The 19,784-nt window shown below is 35.5% G+C and overlaps 1 protein-coding gene across 1 annotated transcript; it reads left to right on the top strand.

Moving 5' to 3' along the window:
- The first annotated feature begins 17,907 nt into the window (after positions 1-17,907).
- Positions 17,908-18,876, top strand: LOC146532373 (uncharacterized). Its single transcript, XM_085196371.1, has one exon. The coding sequence runs from the start codon at positions 18,086-18,088 to the stop codon at positions 18,725-18,727; it is 642 nt and encodes a 213-aa protein (XP_085052497.1). The 5' UTR covers positions 17,908-18,085; the 3' UTR covers positions 18,728-18,876.
- Positions 18,877-19,784: the final 908 nt, after the last annotated feature.

Here is a 19,784-nt window from a genome sequence, read left to right on the forward strand (position 1 = left end):
CTGTAAGTTATATGTAAATATAAGAATAATATTTTTTAAATTTAATAAATGTTTCAATGTTGTGTCGAGGTCTCAGTGGCGCACGGTCACAGGCGTGCCGCAGTTGTGAAATATTAAATATTTAATGCCGTCGAATGGGTATTGACTTCTTTGCCCTGGTCACCAGGCAAACTGCGGCGTTGAGTTCCGAATATTTCATTTCCTCGAGTGGGAATCGAACCCACAACCAATTGTATTTACTGTCACACTTTGTGCCCCTGCGCCACGACTGGCCTCTAATGTAATTAATGTATTCATAATTACGCTAATTTACTATTAATTATATTTTTTATTATTTAGTTCGACTGTTAATTGTTAATTAAATATTTTCTTAACAGTATCTTTCTTTGGATGGGATTGCGGTTTGAAATATCTGTTATATAATTATTCATTTACTTTTCATCGTGATAATTTGATTTGACTCCATGCTCTTGTTTAAATGGTAAAATATTACGCGGCTAGTTTCATACAATATGCAGTACAAACTATACACTCGTATCTTCTGATTACGTTCACTTACAAGTATATTTTCTGTGTATTATCAGAGACTGAATATCTAAATTTTTGTAATTAATTTTAGATTGATACTTCCACGCTATTTAGAAGAACGGACAAATAGACAACAAAGATATTCTATAAGATTTTGGTATTTTTTCCATTTACGTCACACGTTACATTATGTAACGTTACGTTATTTAAAACAATAAGAAATTCTTACTTAGCCGTAATAAGTGTTTAATTAAATTCTTACAGACTTTTTGACTAATGGACGAATAAAAACACCTTTGTGCATATTATACGAAAAGTATATATGAAAAAGTAATCATTTATTAAACAAACCAAGAGATCTTTCTTGTAATTTCTCTTGTGAACCTCACAAATGTATGTAAAATGAATAAAATATTTAAAATTCACTGTAGGTCGCGTTCTGGGGCGGTCACGCGCCGTGTCGGGTTAAAATTCAACACTTTTCGCCTTTTGACGTAATTTATTCAAGTAAATTTCGGACATGCGACGCTATGATGGAACGCCTTAGTTAGTTCTCCACCGAGCGAAGGGTAGCATTTTGTAGCATAATGTAAATTCACAATTAGCTCGAAAATCTCTTTTAAATTGCCATCTGAAGTGGTTAATTAGTCTTTTTGTTTATACTTTTAATAAGAAGTAGTGCTATGATGCACTCTTTTGTGAGCATGAACACATTGAGAATTACTGAAATGACCTTTGTTTTCCTTTTTTAAATCTGTGGTTGCTGTAAAAGAGCGACATCATAAGGCAAGGAAATCGGGTACTCTCTAAAAAATCACAAGCACTACGTGGTTGCTTGGTATACGTAGGCAAAAGGAACCAAAATACATTCCATTTCGTTTCGTTAATTTTCCAAATATTATGTACGTATATAATAGCAAAAGTCAACGCCTCGTTTTGTCCACCATATTATAATAACTCAACAAATTGAGGATCGAATTGACGACCATTTCGCAAAGACATCATGATTATAATCGACTTTCGAAAGAAAGACGTTCCCAACCTAATAAGACCCCCAACAACACTCCACAAAGTAATCAAAATTACAAAATGAATCATATTATTTAGCAGCTCATTGCTAGGCGTCGCCCGTCCCAGAGGTCAGAGTGACAAGAGCCCTCCATTGATTCATCGGTCATTTGCATCGCAGACGGTGATGCAAACTCAGCTATCACTGGCAACTCAAAAACTAATCTTCAGAGTGCTAAGTAGGAAAAAGGGATTCGAAATGGCTGAGAGCGGCGGTTTTTGTTACAGAATTGAAGTCATTTTTTTAACAGGATTTGGTTGTCAACTATGAATTTAAAAAGGTGTTAAACATTTTATTACTTTGATATCAGTAACTAATAGTGTGATATGATTTTTTTATTATTTTGTTTTAGTTATCCATCGCGTCTAATATAGGCGCCGACATGGTTTTTAGGAAATGTATTTTTTTAACAGATTTTTATGAAAGGCATTTTAGGAAACTAAATATTTAATATTTTCGTTTCTATGCCCTGGTAACGAGGCAAACAGCGGCGTTGAAATCTACCATTCAACAGGTGAGTAAGTGGGAAAGGAATGTCTAAAAAATAGGTACTCAGGGTTCCTTCTGAGTCAAGCTTAAAAAATATATAGTAAGTAAAGAAAAACAGTAATAATAATAACACAACTCTTCTACAGTTTTCATAATCCATCAAGAACAGGCTTCAACTTAAATTTTTACCTTATAACGTTAATTCATATAATAATAATCTTTATTCCAACACCTTAAGAACTAAATCTCCATCAATGTTTTGTACACTAACGAGTAATTACGTCGTTTTCTGTTTTATTAATGTAAGATCTACAATTTATATGATTTTCTGAGACCGTCTCTTCCGCAAAAACTTAATTAATGTTTCAAGTATTTTTTTTAATTTTCTCTGGAAAATGCTAATATATGTATCTATAATGTACTCGTATATAGTATTACAGTATATTTTATATGTGCGTATTTAAAAGGTATATTATAATATGATTCTATTTATTTCACTAAATAGAATCTTAAGTTATACAAGAAAATGCGAATACAAGAAAAAGAAAAACTTACTTTTTTGTTTTAGATTTTCATATCTTCTTATTTACTTAATTTGTTTAACAATAGACATTTTTAAAAGTTAATATTTAGCTTATATATGTTTTATAAATATACTAGCGGACCCGGACGCGGCTACGCCTGCTTGTAATATAAGAATATAATTTCTATAGAAATATAATTCCAATCTAGATGAAATGCTAAAAGTGACTATTATATTTATTTTCATAAGGATGAATATCAAAATGACGCGGTAACGAACGCGGTCGCGTAGCGACGACGGTTGTTATTAAGATGGCAGAATAAATTGCATGTCAAATTAGAAAATATTTTAATTTATTAGTATATATGTGTAATGTAATGTTATATAGCCTATAGCACATCTGAAGAATGCAGCTTCCATACAAAACAAAAACATAGTAAATCGGACCAGTAGATCCAGAGATCTTAGCGTTCAAACAAACAAACAAACAAACAAACGAACAAACTCTTCCGCTTTATTATATTAGTATAGATATAAATACACATAAACTTGATTATAACATTCTAATTTAAAATAAATAGGTTAGGCCCAAATAGTTGGCGAGGCATCCGAAGTCAGAAACACCGTACGCTAGAGTAGCAGTGAAGAGGCCACCGCTGGCCCTCCAGCACGTATGCTCTTTAGATTTTTTAAAGCCCGAAAACTCATTTCATTTCGACGTTTCGCCTACGTATTGCCGCAATTATGTTGCCTTAATGAGAAACTGTTTGGGGCTTATTGTAAGTCGGATGTATGAGTTTTCTATTTATTTATTTTTTTTCAACCTCTCGCTGTATTCCGCAAATAGCAAGGGAGGCAGAGGGAAGCGAGTTGTAAGTGATGTAGTGATGAAACTTAACGCTGCACTGTATTTTAACCGTAGCGAGGAAATGATAATAATTTATTCTACTGAGCTGGAATTGAAACCATATCTGTAGAGTTTATGGTTTAACGTTGTTCCGCTGCTCCACGATGGTCTCGTTTTCTATCTATGGTCTTCGTGGCTTCTTCTGATAACACTTGTGTGTATGTTTTTTCATAGAATACTTAATATTACGCGTTCCGGTAAACAAAGAATTAAGTTGAGTTCTGAAACTCAATATTAAATGTCTTGAAAATGACAAACTGGGTCTTATCTTACTAGTGTTTCCTGCGATGCAACAAAAATTTAAAAATCTCCTAAAAATAATATTTTCCATACATATGTAAAATGTAAGTTTCCAAATGATAAATCACGGTAAAAACTGTAACTGTAAACCAGTTGGTCTGACATTGAGTGTTGGCGACACGTCGTCATCGCCGGCGCGACGTTGATTGATCATTTCCTAACTCCTTATTCTATTCATTTATAACTTGAAGCAGCTCTCGACCCGCCGCGGTGCGCCGTGACAGATATCCGATAGTTGAAATTTTAAATTATTTCAATTATCTATGTTCTTTCTAAAATTGTTATTTTCATTTTCAAATGCTGCAAAGGTTGCGCTGTAAGTACAGTACGTACTCGGAATGTCAATGTGATCTTACTATTGAGGTATTCTGCATGCAGCAGGGCAGGCACAGACAGCCTAGTGTTAAGACTCTCCGCTCTCCATTACCTGCCGATTTCTGGAGGCGTTTATAGTCGCACACTTGGCACAAGCCTGCGTTAGCGTCTGGCCTCAATCTTAATGAGTTAATCACATAAAAGTTATATATTTATAAATATGATTTGCATCACGCTGGTTTGATATTTATTGTAAAAAAGAAATAATTGTAATATAAGTATACAAATTCCACGCTATTTAGTTCGACAAGCGCTAAGCGCGGCGTTGAGTCTAGCCACTCTGCGCCCAATTATCAAGTACCTAATAGAAAGTAGGAAATTGGAAAGGTCATAGTGGAAATGGCGCGTCTTAGTAATGTCGCGTAAGCTAACTCTGCCTACCCTGCTACGTGACGGATACAAAGTAAAACTAAAAAATCATAGTGATTGATAGACCACGTATGTATAGACGAAACCATACAGCGAAGAAATTTGATATACATGGTCATTCTCTTAATTTCTAAGTAAAATACTTCTAAATAAGAAACGATAAATTATGGAATTTTACGTTTTGTGGGCTTTAGCATCGGGGTGATGCTAATGATACGAGACTTAATATTGAACTCTTTTATTGCATATTTAATTTGGTTATTTATACGCTACAAAACAATAGTGGAACATAATTTCACAATTGCATTTGTAGCGAATAAATTCAGGTTGCTGATATAGCGTGTTTATACAGAATATAATAAGACTAGTGCAATACCCCTACAATACTCTCCCCCTTTGGGAAAAAAATGTACAAAAATAAATATAAAATAACAAAAATTAATTGTTTAAAAACCAAGTCGAACTACAGGTTTAATTGTTCGGCCTGACCTAGTGACTTGAAGCGGTGTTTTGCTGTCGTAGGCTCCTGCGTTTGCGCATTGTTGTCGTTCTGCTGATGTTGCATTCGTGGAGTCATCGCCTTTGTTTATAACGAAGGCTGGCTTAAGTCGGTCAATTGATATGACAGCTGTTTTGTTGGAGCGTTGAACTTTAAAGTATTTTTCATGTTTTTCCAAAACTTTGTAGGGGCCCTCGTATGGTGCGATCAGTGGTTTTCTTACAGCGTCGGTCCTGATAAACACATAGTCGCATGTACTCATATCTTTGAACACGAAACTGTTGTCTTTGTTCTTCCGCTCATACGATGTTGGCTTGACGTTGTGAAAAATACGACGTAACTGTTGAACAAACTCTTCTGACGAGGTTATGTTGTTTTCTTTAATGACGTTAAAAAATATTCCGGGAATTTTAATATTCGTACCGTATACCATTTGTGAAGGGCTGACTTCACTACCATCTCGAATTGCGGTGCGAAGTCCTAATAGTACAGTAGGTAACTCTTGTGACCAATTCGTAGAATTACCGCGTGCAATAATAGCTGTTTTCAAAGTTCTATGCCATCTCTCCACTATTCCGTTTGACTGCGGATGATAACTTGTTGTTCGAAGTTTTTTAATTCCTAGTAGTTTTGACAAGGATGAGAAAAGATTTGACTCAAATTGACGTCCTTGATCTGTTGTTATCCTTAATGGACATCCGAATCTTGAGATCCACATGTTGTAAAACTTCCTTGCCACTGTTTCGGCGGTAGCTTCGGCTACCGGGGCTGCCTCCGGCCACCGAGTAAATCGGTCAATAAACGTAACAATGTATCGGTTATTATTAGATATAGGTAAAGGTCCCACAATATCGATGTGCACATGTTCAAATCGTTCAGATTCGGGGAACTGCATGAGTGTCGAATTATTGTGACGCGTGATTTTCGCTTTTTGACAAGATACGCATTGTTTTGCCCACGTACTTGCGTCTTTATTCATTCCAGGCCAGAAATAATGATACGTTAACATTTTTCTCGTCGCTCTGACGCCTGGGTGCGTTACGTCATGTAATGTACTGAATATTTCATTTCGAAATACTCGCGGTACATACGGTCGAATTGCACTTGTTGACACTTCGCAGTATAATTCTTTGTTGCATGGTAAGGTGATTTTTTTCCATTTCAGCTTATCATTCTGTAACAGTTTTTTTAATTCTGGGTCAACTATTTGTTGAGTCGCAATATCGCTCCATTCTATTTTATTTGGACAATTAATCTGCGATACGCGGGATAATGCGTCAGCTACTGCATTTTCGGCTCCGGAGACGTGTTGAATTTCGGATGTGAATTGAGATATGTAGTCTAATTGTCTTAGTCGTCTCGGTGATATTTTTTCTTTAGAAACAGATTGTTTTTGCTTAAACATGTAAGTTAATGGCTTGTGATCTGTGTACACAATAATTTCATGTCCTTCACAATAATTTTGGAAGTGACATATCGCCATATAAATTGCCAACAGCTCTCTATCGTAGGTGCTGTATGCTTGTTGAGCTTGAGATAGAGCTTTGGAGAAAAAAGCAATAGGTTTCCATTCGTTATTTAATTGTTGCTGCAGAACGGCTCCGACGCATGTTTGAGATGCGTCTGTCATTATCGACAGCGGTGCGTGCGGAGAGGGTGGAATCAGCGCAATGGCTCTTTTTAAGCTATCCTTGCACTGATTGAAAGCTTCCCTAGTTTCGTCGTTCCACTCGATTGTGCGATTGTCTCTCTTTGAAGTTCGGCCACACATGTATTTATTTAACGGCGCTTGATGTGTAGCTGCGTTCGAGATGCTTGTACGATAAAAATTGAGCATCCCTAGGAATCGCTTTAAATCACGAATTGTCTTTGGTAGGGGATACTCGTCAATTGCCTTTACTCTACTTGATAATGGAGTTATACCTTCTGGCGAAATTCTGTAACCGAGGAAATCTATTTCAGACTGGCCATATATGCATTTCTCTGTATTTATCGTAATACCATGTTTACTTAAACGGCAAAATACTTCCTCAATATGTTCTCGGTGAAGATCTTCAGACTCAGACGCAATTAAAATGTCGTCGACAAAACAAAATACATAGTCGAGGCCACGCATTATGTCGTTCATGAAACGCATGAATGTTTGGCCGGCATTGCGTAGTCCAAAGGGCATACGTGGAAACTCAAAAAGGCCAAATGGAGTAATTATAGCGGTTTTTTCAACATCTTCAACTGGTATTTGATTATATGCTCGTTTGAGATCTATTCGCGAAAATATTGTCTTCTTAGGCAGGAGATATGTGAAATCCAGCAAACGCGGAATAGGATATCGATCGGGCTTAGTAATGGCGTTTAGTTTTCGATAATCACCACATAGTCTAATACCTCCTTCTTTTTTCTTCGTGACGTGGATAAGACTGGCCCATGCGCTTTTGGAAGGCCTGCATATGCCCATACTTAACATGTGTTCAATTTCTTTCTTAACGAGTTTAAACTTCTCTGCTGACAACGGCCGACACTTTGAAACGACCGGATGACCTTGAGTAATTATTTGATGTACGACCTCGTGCTTAGGAGTCTCTTTTGCGCAAAATGGTCTGGTTATATCTGGATATTTTTGCAATAAATCTGCGAAAGGCGCTTCGACATTGATTGTCGTAATTGAAGGTGCGTTAGTATTAATTATCCTTGCCGCACTCAATAATCCTGTGACGCCGTCGACTAACCTCTTACGGCTCATATCGACTAATAAATTATGCTTTTCTAGAAAATCGGCGCCTAGAATAGGTTGCTTTACGTCTGCTATAACGAAAGTCCATCTGTATTGTCTTCGTAATCCCAGATCTAATATAAGCGTTTTTTCGCCGTACGTCTTAATTTCGCTCCCGTTGGCCGCATATAATTTATATTGATTTGATATTGAGGCTTTATTTGTTCTCGGAATTACTGAAATGTTCGCTCCCGTATCTATTAAAAAACGATATCGACTTTTGCGGTCGATAACGCAAAGACGGCTAGATGGAAAAATAGCATTGACGTCCGTCTCCGTCAACACTACTGTGAGTTTTTTTGAAGAGGTTTCCAGGAGCAAGGTGGCTCGCATTTATGGGCGAATTCTTTATATTTATAATGATAATAACATAGGCTATGTTGCCTGCCTCGTGAATCTCGCCTTGATCTTGAACTGCTTCTATTTCTTCTATATGGTTCTCTTTGCCGCCCCCGAAATCTGAATGAGCTTTTTATTTCTGCGATTTCAATAGATAATTTATTGATTTGTGACAATAATTCATTATTAATGAAATCTGATGATGAGGCGTCGACTTGTGATACCTCGTGAATTTTCATATTTTCCATAATTTTATCTGCCATAGCGGCTAAATTTTCGAGCTTTTGATCTTGACTAACCATAAGGACGGCTCTTATAGAGCTCGGTAATCGCTGAAGCCATAAACTGTGTAGTGTTGAGTCAGCGACATTCGCATTCCTTGCTAATTCGGACATCTTTCGTAGTAGCTGTGACGGCTTTTGATCGCCTAAATCCATCTCGCTTATTAACTTTTGAAATTGACGCTCAGCGGATTCTTCATAAATTGACAATAACCTTTGCTTTATTATGTCATACTTTTGTTCGGACGGCGGATTCAGTAACAGATCACCTATGTGTTGAATAGATTCCCTACTTAGTTTCGAGATGACTAAGTGGAATTTAGTTTCGTCCCCCTGCTTTTGCGCTTTTACAATGGACTCGAACTGAGCAAACCACAGTCGTGGCATTTCAGGCCAGAAATCAGGTATCCTGGCTACGATACTTATGGCTGATATCTCTGGTGGCGTTTCTATGTTTGATGGAGTAAGTCCCGGGCCGGGAAAATTAACTTGTTGCTGTATCGGAGCGTCAGGCATCAATGGGTGAAACATCTTGACCCTTTAACTTCCCGAAAATCTCTATATATAGGACTTGGTAATTCGTTGCCTCTTGAAATTCTAACCGGTGAGACCCGCTTGTGGGAGGCCGGTTAGAATGTGCACTCACCAATCCTATAAAGATTTGCGTCGGACAGTAGTTGGGTTCGTCAGACTGACGTCGGGGTCACCAATGTGGGCTTTAGCATCGGGGTGATGCTAATGATACGAGACTTAATATTGAACTCTTTTATTGCATATTTAATTTGGTTATTTATACGCTACAAAACAATAGTGGAACATAATTTCACAATTGCATTTGTAGCGAATAAATTCAGGTTGCTGATATAGCGTGTTTATACAGAATATAATAAGACTAGTGCAATACCCCTACAGTTTCATAGTCCACTCGAACGAACTTTAGGGTTACAAATACTAGTAGTAAAAAGAAATCTATTACATATTTATAAAATTAGAACTAAAAACATACAGTTTAAATTGAAAACAAAGCTTAAAACAACATAATTCCTCAACGTCATACAACAGGATAAAATTCCGTTTTGTAATATCTTTAGATTTATGATCGTGGAGGCACCGCACCGCCACACACTTAACTCAATTATTTAACGCTTCCCTGGCCCGCAATCACTTTAGTCGCATCGCCATTTATTTTGTTACCCGCGGGGACAGACATAGGTGTTCTATAACTAACCTGAAAGGAAAACTTCTTCATAACGTTAGTCTGTTACTTGCTCGTTGAGGCCGTCGTGGAACAGTGGTACGGTGCCTTATTGTACGCGATGAATATAGGTTCCTACTTCGAGTAATAATTTTATTTAAATCATGTTTATTTCTAGAAGCCGCTCCTGGTGCAGAGGCACAAATGTGTAGCTGTAAGCGCCCCAGGTTGTCGATTCGATTCTCACTCGAGAAAATAAAATATTTAATATTTTCATTTCCTACGGTAACGAAGTAAAACGCGGCACTGAGTTTCACCATTCAAGTACGCAATTCCTCCAAAAGTCGGCGGAAAGTGGACAACGGAAGAGTCACAATTCTCTCTCTGCCTACGCTGCTATATGCGGGATACAGTGTCAAGTATAGTAGATCACAATTTTTACAATAATTTCTATCATTTTGTTGCAATATATTTTAAGTTGTCAATTCATTAAAGTATCTTGAATATCTCCGCGTACACTTTCAATTAAAATATTCTCGAGTGTTTGATGAAGCACTCCTGCGCCCTCCTCAAGCGTGTCTTTCTCTCTTTTTATTAATGGTGTTTATTATGTAGCATAGTATACATGTTTTCTTTCACGTAAATAATTGTAAAGCTTAGTTTTTGTACTTCCAGTAGTTCCTTTTGTACGTTGCCCGCCAGCAACTCTATATTGGAAGATTTTTTAGTTATACTAGGGTAAGCAGAGGAAACCTAATTAATTATTTTAGTAATCACTACATCTGTCCGATTTCAAAAAACATTACATGTTGAGTGATGAGACTCAACGCCGCGAAATTATTTAAAATTTATGTCTTTATTTTTTAATTGTAAAATATTAAGAAAAAAATATAAAAAAAATATTTCTCTTCTCTTACTAAATAGTATTGTGAAAGTACCCTTAACTAAAAAAATAGACTAGTACGATACTGAGCTATCGTGTCCACAACGACCTTATGAGCGGATCTTCACATGTTGACATTATCTTCATTGGTAGTTAACCCTTACCGATAAGATAACTTTTTTGTTGCCATTGATTTCATAGCAATTAACTTCGCTCATGTCCAGATAAAAAATTATGAAACACTGTTTTCTGCCCGTTGCTTCATCTGAGTGAATAGAAAGAAATTAAAAAATAAATATAGAATACAGATGGACTATATACCACTCGTCCACGCTGCTATATCGGGAGCAGTGTGAACTTAAAAGGATTTTTTTTTTTAAATATAGAAATATGATGGGTAGGATGTTTTTAAAATTTACTTTACCTCGTTAGTGTTACCATGCGAACAAAGCGAAGTACCATACGAATAACGACATAAAAAACTATTGAACCACATCGAAAGTTTAGTTTAAGTTTCTGATAGTCAGTCAGTCATTTTTATTTTATTATAGTTATCAACATCCGGCGTGAACAAAAATTAATTTTAAAGAAAACAAATAGTGCGATACAAGATAACCTATAATGGAGGGTCGTGTGTCTTGACTAGCGATTAAATAATTTGTAAATATGCTGTCGCCTATTGAATGTTGTGACGATATTTTAATAAAATAATTTACCGTTTTCTCTCATTTAGCAGGATAAAAGGAATCTAGCGTTAAGTCACTTTATTCTCCTGTTTTGAGACTTGGCATATTTGGCGGCGTGATCCCAAAACGATCACTTAGCGATCGTCAGACGACGTCCCACTGTGCCGCGATGACCTCTATATTTTAGTACTTTTTTATTTTATTGCTCTAAAATGATACTGAAATATTATATAATTATATGGAAAACTCCACAAATATTAGTTTTTATTAAATTCCTCTATAGTCATCCTATATCTTATAAAACAAAGTCGCTTTTCGTGTCTGTCTGAACTTTCTAACTCTTCTTCTTCTAAACCACCCAACGGATTTAAATGCGGTTTTCACCATTAGGTCGAGTATTTCTCAGGGAAGGTTTATATATAGTTTATTATTTGTACATTCTTATGTAAATTAACATAAATACGATAAATGTGTCTAAAGTCCTACCCGTGAGACACTTTCGCGCATGCGCTGCTTTAATGGTAAGTACTATATGAAAATAATGTACTGGAGTATTGTTTCTCTTAATAAGATCTACAAAAAAGTCCGCGACGGCATATTTTTATCTTTTAAGGATAACGTGTAGTGATCATATTTCTGTCTAAAAATTGTAATTTCAATATATTTTTTTATTGTGAGGGATATTTTTCCGTAATGGTATTAATCCTTATCCTTTAAAATACTTTATTAATTTTCTACGTTAAACGAAGATAAAATTTGCTTTTTACACTATTTCGAAATTGCGAATAGTTTTAGAGAAAAACGCATTTAATTGTTGACACATCACGCCGTTGACTCATCAGCGGTGCCGACTCAAGTTTTACTTATCCCTTACTCTCAGCATATAAATAAGTAAGTATATTAGTTACGTTGGCCATTTAATGAAGATCAAAACTGTCTTTTACTGTCTTTTCATTTTAATAAGTGCTTTAGAAGTTGTTACAATATCAAAACATCCTTGCTGCGAAACGCGCCCCGCGACGTTTTGCTTATACAAGCGCGTCATGAGCAGTCATCGGTGGTTCAGTGGTAGAATGCTCGCCTGCCACGCGGGCGGCCCGGGTTCGATTCCCGGCCAATGCATTCTATTTAATTTTCCTCACAGGCAGCCACGTAGTGCTTGCTTTTCATCAGGGACAGAATACCCTCTTCAGCATTAACCACAAGCTCGAAAAAAATCCGCCCGCTATAGAGGCATAGCAACGAAGATTTAGATGCGTTTGCACGTATTGAATAATTGGAGTTGAATGTATTATTTCAGCGCGATATATTTGGTTTCATATTTTTTGTAGTAGTTATTTGTAGGTAGGCTTTTTTTATAATTTCTTCCTTTTAAAGTCATCAATAGTCATTTAACTATCTAAAAATAGCCATATAAATATATTTTAATAAGTACTTGAAAAGATTAGTAGCACAGATTTAAAATTACGGTACCTACTAAAAAAATCCTTGCTGAGTAAAATAATTGGAAAACACTTATCAAAACTACGAAAATGCGGGTTGCATTAGAGTTTAATTAATTTTCACATTATCTTAAGTGCTTTGCAAACATACATTATATGAATAATCCAGTAGTAAAAGCGGGCGAAGCCGCAAGGTCGTCGCTAGTATGTAATATGACATTAATCAACCGCCCTGCAAATATGATAGATTATGTAACAAATTTATACTACAAGATATTTTATTGTGTGAGACAATACAAACTTAAGAACCCTTCGCCCTTTGTCACTGACACAGGCATGGTGTTGATACACTGCTACTTTATGATAAACACTTTTTAGCTTCGTGCTTTATCCCGCATGATATGGTAGCCAGAGGGGACCCTGTGTTTGGACGCTTCGTGTGCTTATTTTCGTTGCTTGTTGGGTAACAACGCCGCGCAATGTCTTCTTACTAGAGCGATGAAACAAAAATAATTCATTCACTTTAGTAAGAATCGAACCCTCAACTGTGGCTTTAAAAACAGACGCTGTGCTGCTTCGGCACGACGGCCTCTGATAAATCTTTTCACTTTATTTAGTTAAGGCCAGTCGTGGCGCAGGGGCATAAAGTTTACAAAATCGACTGGTTGTGGGTTCGACCCTCACTCGAGGAAAAGAAATATTTATTTAAATTTATATTTTCATTTCTTGCTCTGGTTCCGCCACTCAACAGGCAATGCCTCCCGAATCCGGCAGAAAGTAGAGGAGTGTGTGATTTTTATAATATTAGATGTACCCAATTGTCCATTGTAGTGCAGTGCAAGGGGTAGATCCTCACTCAATGATTGATTAAACTTGAATAATTTAATCAATCAATCAATATTTTATTTTCACTTCTCAGCTATGTTACAAAGTAGGTACCTACGTTGAAACCCACCACTCAAGATGCAATGTTCCGAAGATTACACGGAAAGTGGAAAACGGAGTTTCTTAATATTTACTTCCACTTGTCTATCCTGATTTTCCTGAAAAAGCGTGAAGTTGATATAAATATAGTATACTTACTCGTATATTTACTTCTAGTTAGACTATGAGAAGCATATTTTTAGATTCACCGCAGCCCGTCTCTTACATGGTGGATATTTTAAAAGAATCGACTTTAGCATCTCAATTGATCCTGAATTATTCCTGACTGCACCTACGAGGTACCTGGAATAAATTTTAAACTTTTCAAACGCTTAGCTAAGATGGGGATGAGCGTTTCGATACTAAATTTTTTGACTTTAATAAGGATTTTATATTTAATAATAAAATTGTTTTATAGTAATTGATTGGGTCTGAATTATTGGAGGGTAACGAAAGTTTTGGTTTTGATAAATGTAGTAAATGTAGTGGACAAATTGTGAATGTAAAATAATCTATATCTATATCTATATCTATATATATAATAAAACTGTAAAGGGGGTAAAATCTGTACATTGAATATAAACTAAAAAAACCACTTCAGGGGGACTCAATACAACTAATAGAAGGTAAAAATATGATTTTTGGAATTCTTGTCTGTCTGTCTGTTGTGACTCTTTAACTCAAAAACTACTGGACAGATTTAAATGAAACTTCTTTTGTTGCATAGCTATTAGTCTTCGGCAACATATAGGCTATAATTTATTTTGATAGTCCGAATACCTGATGTGAGACCCTAGCAGCCCGCCTAATCTATAAGAGATATCAATACAACGAATTAGGAAAAGTTATTCAACGTGATGAGCATTTTCTGTTGACATAAAAAAAAATTGGATCCAATGTGGAACCCCAGTCACCCAGCTAAACTTTATTACATATAATTCGTCAGTCGTCTTAAAATAAATTATTCTACGTAATAAACATTTGTTTTGACGTTTACGTAATACCATAATTATTATTTAAAATGGTTCAACACCAAATGATATAAATTTAAGTAAATATTTTTAATAAATATATAAAAATTAAATAAAATTTAAAAAGAAAATCCATAAATCGGTAACATATATGTGTATCATAGATAAAAAAAATTAAATTCTTATAGTTTTAAGGCCCGTTGTGGCGCAGTGGCACAAGCACCGGACTATATACACGACAGGTTCTGAGTTCCATTCCTACTTGAAGAAATGATATATTTAATATTTTCATTACCTCACTCCGGAAGGAGGCAAAAGTAATTTTATAATATCAAAACAATATACGAAATATCTTCTTTTTTATAAAAATTAATCACTGAATGTGTTGCTAAGCGCAAATCTCGAGAGCAGCTGAACCGATTTCGGTAATTCTTTTTTTATAATATTCCTTGAAGTACGAGGATGGTTCTAACGGACAGAAAAAAATAAGGTTTTTTAAGTTAGAGAGTCTTAAGTACATATTAGACTATCAATCCTCAAAATTTCAGCTTTGTTAAAATGATGTAGGTCTGGGGGCCCTGGGATCTCAGTCTATTAATGTCAATATTTGTCAATATTTCTATGGTAAGATGTCAATTGAAATGTAAACGTCTCATTGTGCGTCTATATTACTAAATCTAAAAGCCACAAATTTTATAAAATTCATAAAGTGTTGTGTATTTGTGACTTACAAAAAATGCCTTCTATAAGGCGGTGGACAAATTTAGCCAGAAGAATCTAATCGTACCCAGAAGGTGAAAATTGCAATGAACGTGACCACGATAGTTGACTGATAATGTTGCAAATTTGAATCGAGCTGCTTTTTGTTACGATATATCAATTGATGCCAGCAGTGCCTACACCTGTGTTGCTATTGGACCTATGAATTCTGCTTGCCAATATTGTAAGGTTATTGTAAAAACTCAGTTTGCCAAACAATTTGGTGGCGCGATGATTTTATTATAAGGAGGAGGATTGCCAGTGGTTCCACGTTCAATGCAAGCTGATGAACTGAATTCATGTTTAAAGTCCTCGAAATTGTGGAAACATGTCAAGGTATTACATTTAAGCAAGAATATGCGTGTCATGTTGCAAAATGATCAATCTGGAGACATATTCTTTAAACAACTCATTGATATTGGTAATGGCAAACTTCCTGTAGATGCGCTGACTGGCTGCATCACCTTTCCTGATAGTTCTTGTCAGTTAACGTAATCAAAAGATGAACTCATTCATATAGTGCTTCCAAATGTTGCTGATTATTTATTCCATAATTGGTTGAGCGAAAGAGCTTTACTGGCTGCCAAACACACTGATGTAAATGAATTAAATATAAATTTTCAAGATGGCATTCCTGGCAAAATAAGGACACATATGTCAGTTGATACGGCAACTAATAAAGATGATGTCGTGAACTATCTACCGGAATTTTTAAATTCACTTGATTTGGCAGGATTGCCGCCTCACAACCTTCAATTAAAGCTTGGATGTGTAGTTATAATGTTGCGAAATATTAACCAACTGAAACTTTGTAACGGCACACGATTAGCGATAAAAAAATAATGAATAACGTAATAGAAGCAATCATATCAAAAGGAAAGTATAAAGGAGAAGACTTTTTGATGATGCGGGGCATCCCAATGATTTCGACTGACATACCATTCGAGCTTAAAAGACTACAGTTTCCAGTACGGCTTGCTTTCGCAATGACTATAAACAAATCCCAGGGGCAGTTATTAAGTGTTTGTGGTATTAATATAGAAAACTCATGTTTCTCGCATGGTCTATTGTATGTTGCCTGTTCTCGTGTTGGAAAACCATCTGCTCTGTTTGTTTACGCGCCAGATACCCAAACAAAAAATAACGTGTACCATAAAGTACTACAATGAAAATGAAACTGAATTTAGAATAAGTAAAAATAAAATAAAATATAATAGGTAGGCATCATAATAAGATATCGGAAATTGTTATTTTTATTATAATTTTTAATGAATATTATAAGAATTAAAAATTATTTAAGTTTTTATTTTTTTTATCTTACTAGCTGACCCGGTGTCGCTACTAGCAGAATAAAAAAAATCGACTGTTAGGCGATACGAAGTTCGCGGGTCTGCTAGTGTTAAATATAAAGTTTTTTATAAAATTCATTTTATGAATCTGAGAATAGCATTGCACTAGGCAAATAATTTCTAGGAATATAGACGTAAAGGAATGTCACATCATCTGCTCAATCACAATCAATTGAAATAAGCGAGAAAAGCGATTAGCGAGTCATATTGTATGACTAGAATGTGAAAATTGGGCACAAAATTGGATAACCAATTGTCTTAGCATTATTCACTCTACCAACCAATTATTCTATGTTATTCTATTCTAATACTGGATACAGCGTGAAGCTGGAAAAAAATGCTTCAGAATAAAAACAATTGTGATAAGATCACAGTTTCTTTATTTTTTTAATAATCATACTTTCTAATACAAATAAAAACTAACAGCACTAAAATTACGTAACACTTGAAAAATAAACTGACATAAATGCAGACTTAAAATTTCCACGGGGACCTCTCAAGGAAACCTCCCTTTTTCGAGATCTTGTGTGGTTCAAGTTATAGAATGACATTTATTTATCTTCTTTATATACGATAACACAATATCGCTTGCTCCCGAAGAGCGCTTACAACTTTTAAAATCTATTAAAATACGTAACGAACACTTTGTCAATATAAATAGAGTTTTCGCTAATAGAAAAACGTAGGTCGATTCCCACTCGAGTTAATGAAATTCCTTTCTCTGTTTCCACCACTCAACATGCAATGTCTATAGAATTCGGCGGATGTGGGGAACGGAGTGTTTTAACACTAGGTTACCAAGTTTCCTCTACGTACTGTGCTAAGTGTTAAGAATAAAACATGTGATTCAAAAGAAAGTTTCTTTGCTTATGCAAAGAGAATTTGTGTAAAGCCCACGTACTCTCGCTATGTTCAAAGTTTAAAAAATAAATAAACTCGATAATTTTCTTATATCTTATGAAATTTACTTTAACTAAATAATCAATCTAGAAATTAAATTATATCTAAAACATTTCAAATAAATTATTCATCACTTTAGTATTTACTTACATATTACACAAATACAAATTTGTATACGTAAAGGTCGGATTCCTTATACAGTTTGCAGTAGGAATCTAAATCAAATCAAAATTTTCAACGAAAATGCGTATTAAGTGGTGGAAATCAAACTTGCTCTTCGTTTTGTTACCGGACAGATATGAAAATAATTTATTTCCTCGAAATTTTATTTTTAGACCATTTTTATAAAATGGTCAAATTCTTTGTCTGAGCCATATAAACTTGATTGTGGAGTGAGGCAGGGAGGTCTCAGTTCACCGAGGCTTTTTAATATTTACATTAATGAATTACTTGTTAAACTCAGCAGCACACATGTTGGATGCCATATAGATGGTGAATGTGTAAATAATTTAAGTTATGCAGACGACATGGTGTTGCTGAGTCCCTCGATATGCGGAATTAGAAAGTTAATATCCATCTGTGAAGGATATGCTAAGCAGCATGGCCTAATATACAATCCTAAGAAAAGTGAGTTGTTAGTCTTTTTAGGCACAAATAAAAGTCCAACATGTGTTCCCCCTGTAGAACTCTGTGGAAAACTTGTAAATAGGGTAACTGAATTTAAATACCTGGGGCACATTGTTACGGAAAACTTAAAAGACGATAAAGACATGGAAAGAGAACGCAGGGCATTGGCTGTAAGGGCCAATATGCTGGCTCGAAGGTTTGCTGGTTGTTCATTACCTATTAAAATAGCACTATTTAAAGCTTACTGCCAAACATTTTACACCAGCGGCCTTTGGGCTAGTTGTACTCGAAGAGCAGCCCATATTCTTCGAGTTCAATATAATAATGCCTTCAGGGTGCTGTTGAAGCTCCCTTATCACTGTAGTGCATCAGGCATGTTTGCAGATGCTCACATAAGTGATTACTTTGCGATAATGCGCAAAAAGGTGGCATCTGTTATACAAAGGGTAAGGGCAAGCGCCAACAGCATCCTGAAGGTATTTGCAGATAGAGTGGATGGGCCCACAATAGGGAGATTTATTAGGTTACATGTGCAAAATTAGCTATGTGTTTTAAAAGTTATTATATTATTATGTATTATTATATTTATATTTGTTATCTTTTGTATTTTATTTTACTAACATAGTTCTTAAGTCATTGTACTAACCAGCTATGAGCCCATGTAGCTTGAGAATAAAAGATTTTTATTTTATTTTTATTTTTATTTATTTATTAATGTGACTCGAAACACCAACCATTGTACTTATATTCGAAAGCTATACCGGTGCGCCATGACGATATTATATAAATATAATTATTATTCATAAAAAAACACATTTTTCGCCAGTCGCCTATCCCTTGCACTATACGATTAACTCGAGTGCTCCGCACTTACGGCCCCAGCCGAGCTCGAGCAAAACATTCGCAACTAGGGCCCTTAAGGTGTGGTAATTAAAAGATATTTTCGCGTGGCGTGTCACAGACTCGGTTTGCACCGTTGCGTTGCGTTGAGACGTTCTTTCGAATGTAGCTTTGAAAGTTGTCCGTGAAATTAAGCTCAAAAGGGGAATTATTAAAAATTAACATTTATTTCCAACGGCACTTAAATTTTCAAATGAGTTCGAGTGCCGTTACAATTTTTTCTAAGTTTTGTTTTTATATTTTTGTATAGTAATTAGTATAAATAAAAGCCGTCGTGGTTCCGCAGCAACACGAGGATTTGATTGCAACTCAGTGGAATTTTCATTTCCTCATTCTGGTAACAAGACAAAAGCTCAGCATTGAATTCCGCCACTCGACACGCATTGTTTCGAAATTGCGCGGATAATGGGGAACGGAGTGTCTAAGCACTCCCTTGGCCTATGCGACATACACGCATACTATATGGCAATTAGGCATTTTATATATTTTAGTAAACAAATATCTCACCTACGTTGTGAATATCTTATACCACGTTATCAAGTATCACGAATTACTATTTAAAGGAACTAGTCAATTGACTTTATTACATGTGCATGTGTATACTTGTTACATGTGCATTTTCCATCTTCATGCATTACTATCCATGTTATCCCCTTTAAAGCAAAGTAGACAGAGGGTTAAGACACTCCGTTGTTCGCT

The sequence above is a fragment of the Heliconius melpomene genome, chromosome 13 (assembly GCF_056956725.1).
Source record: "Heliconius melpomene rosina isolate 202511_hmr_F chromosome 13, ASM5695672v1, whole genome shotgun sequence".
NCBI lineage: Eukaryota > Metazoa > Arthropoda > Insecta > Lepidoptera > Nymphalidae > Heliconius > Heliconius melpomene.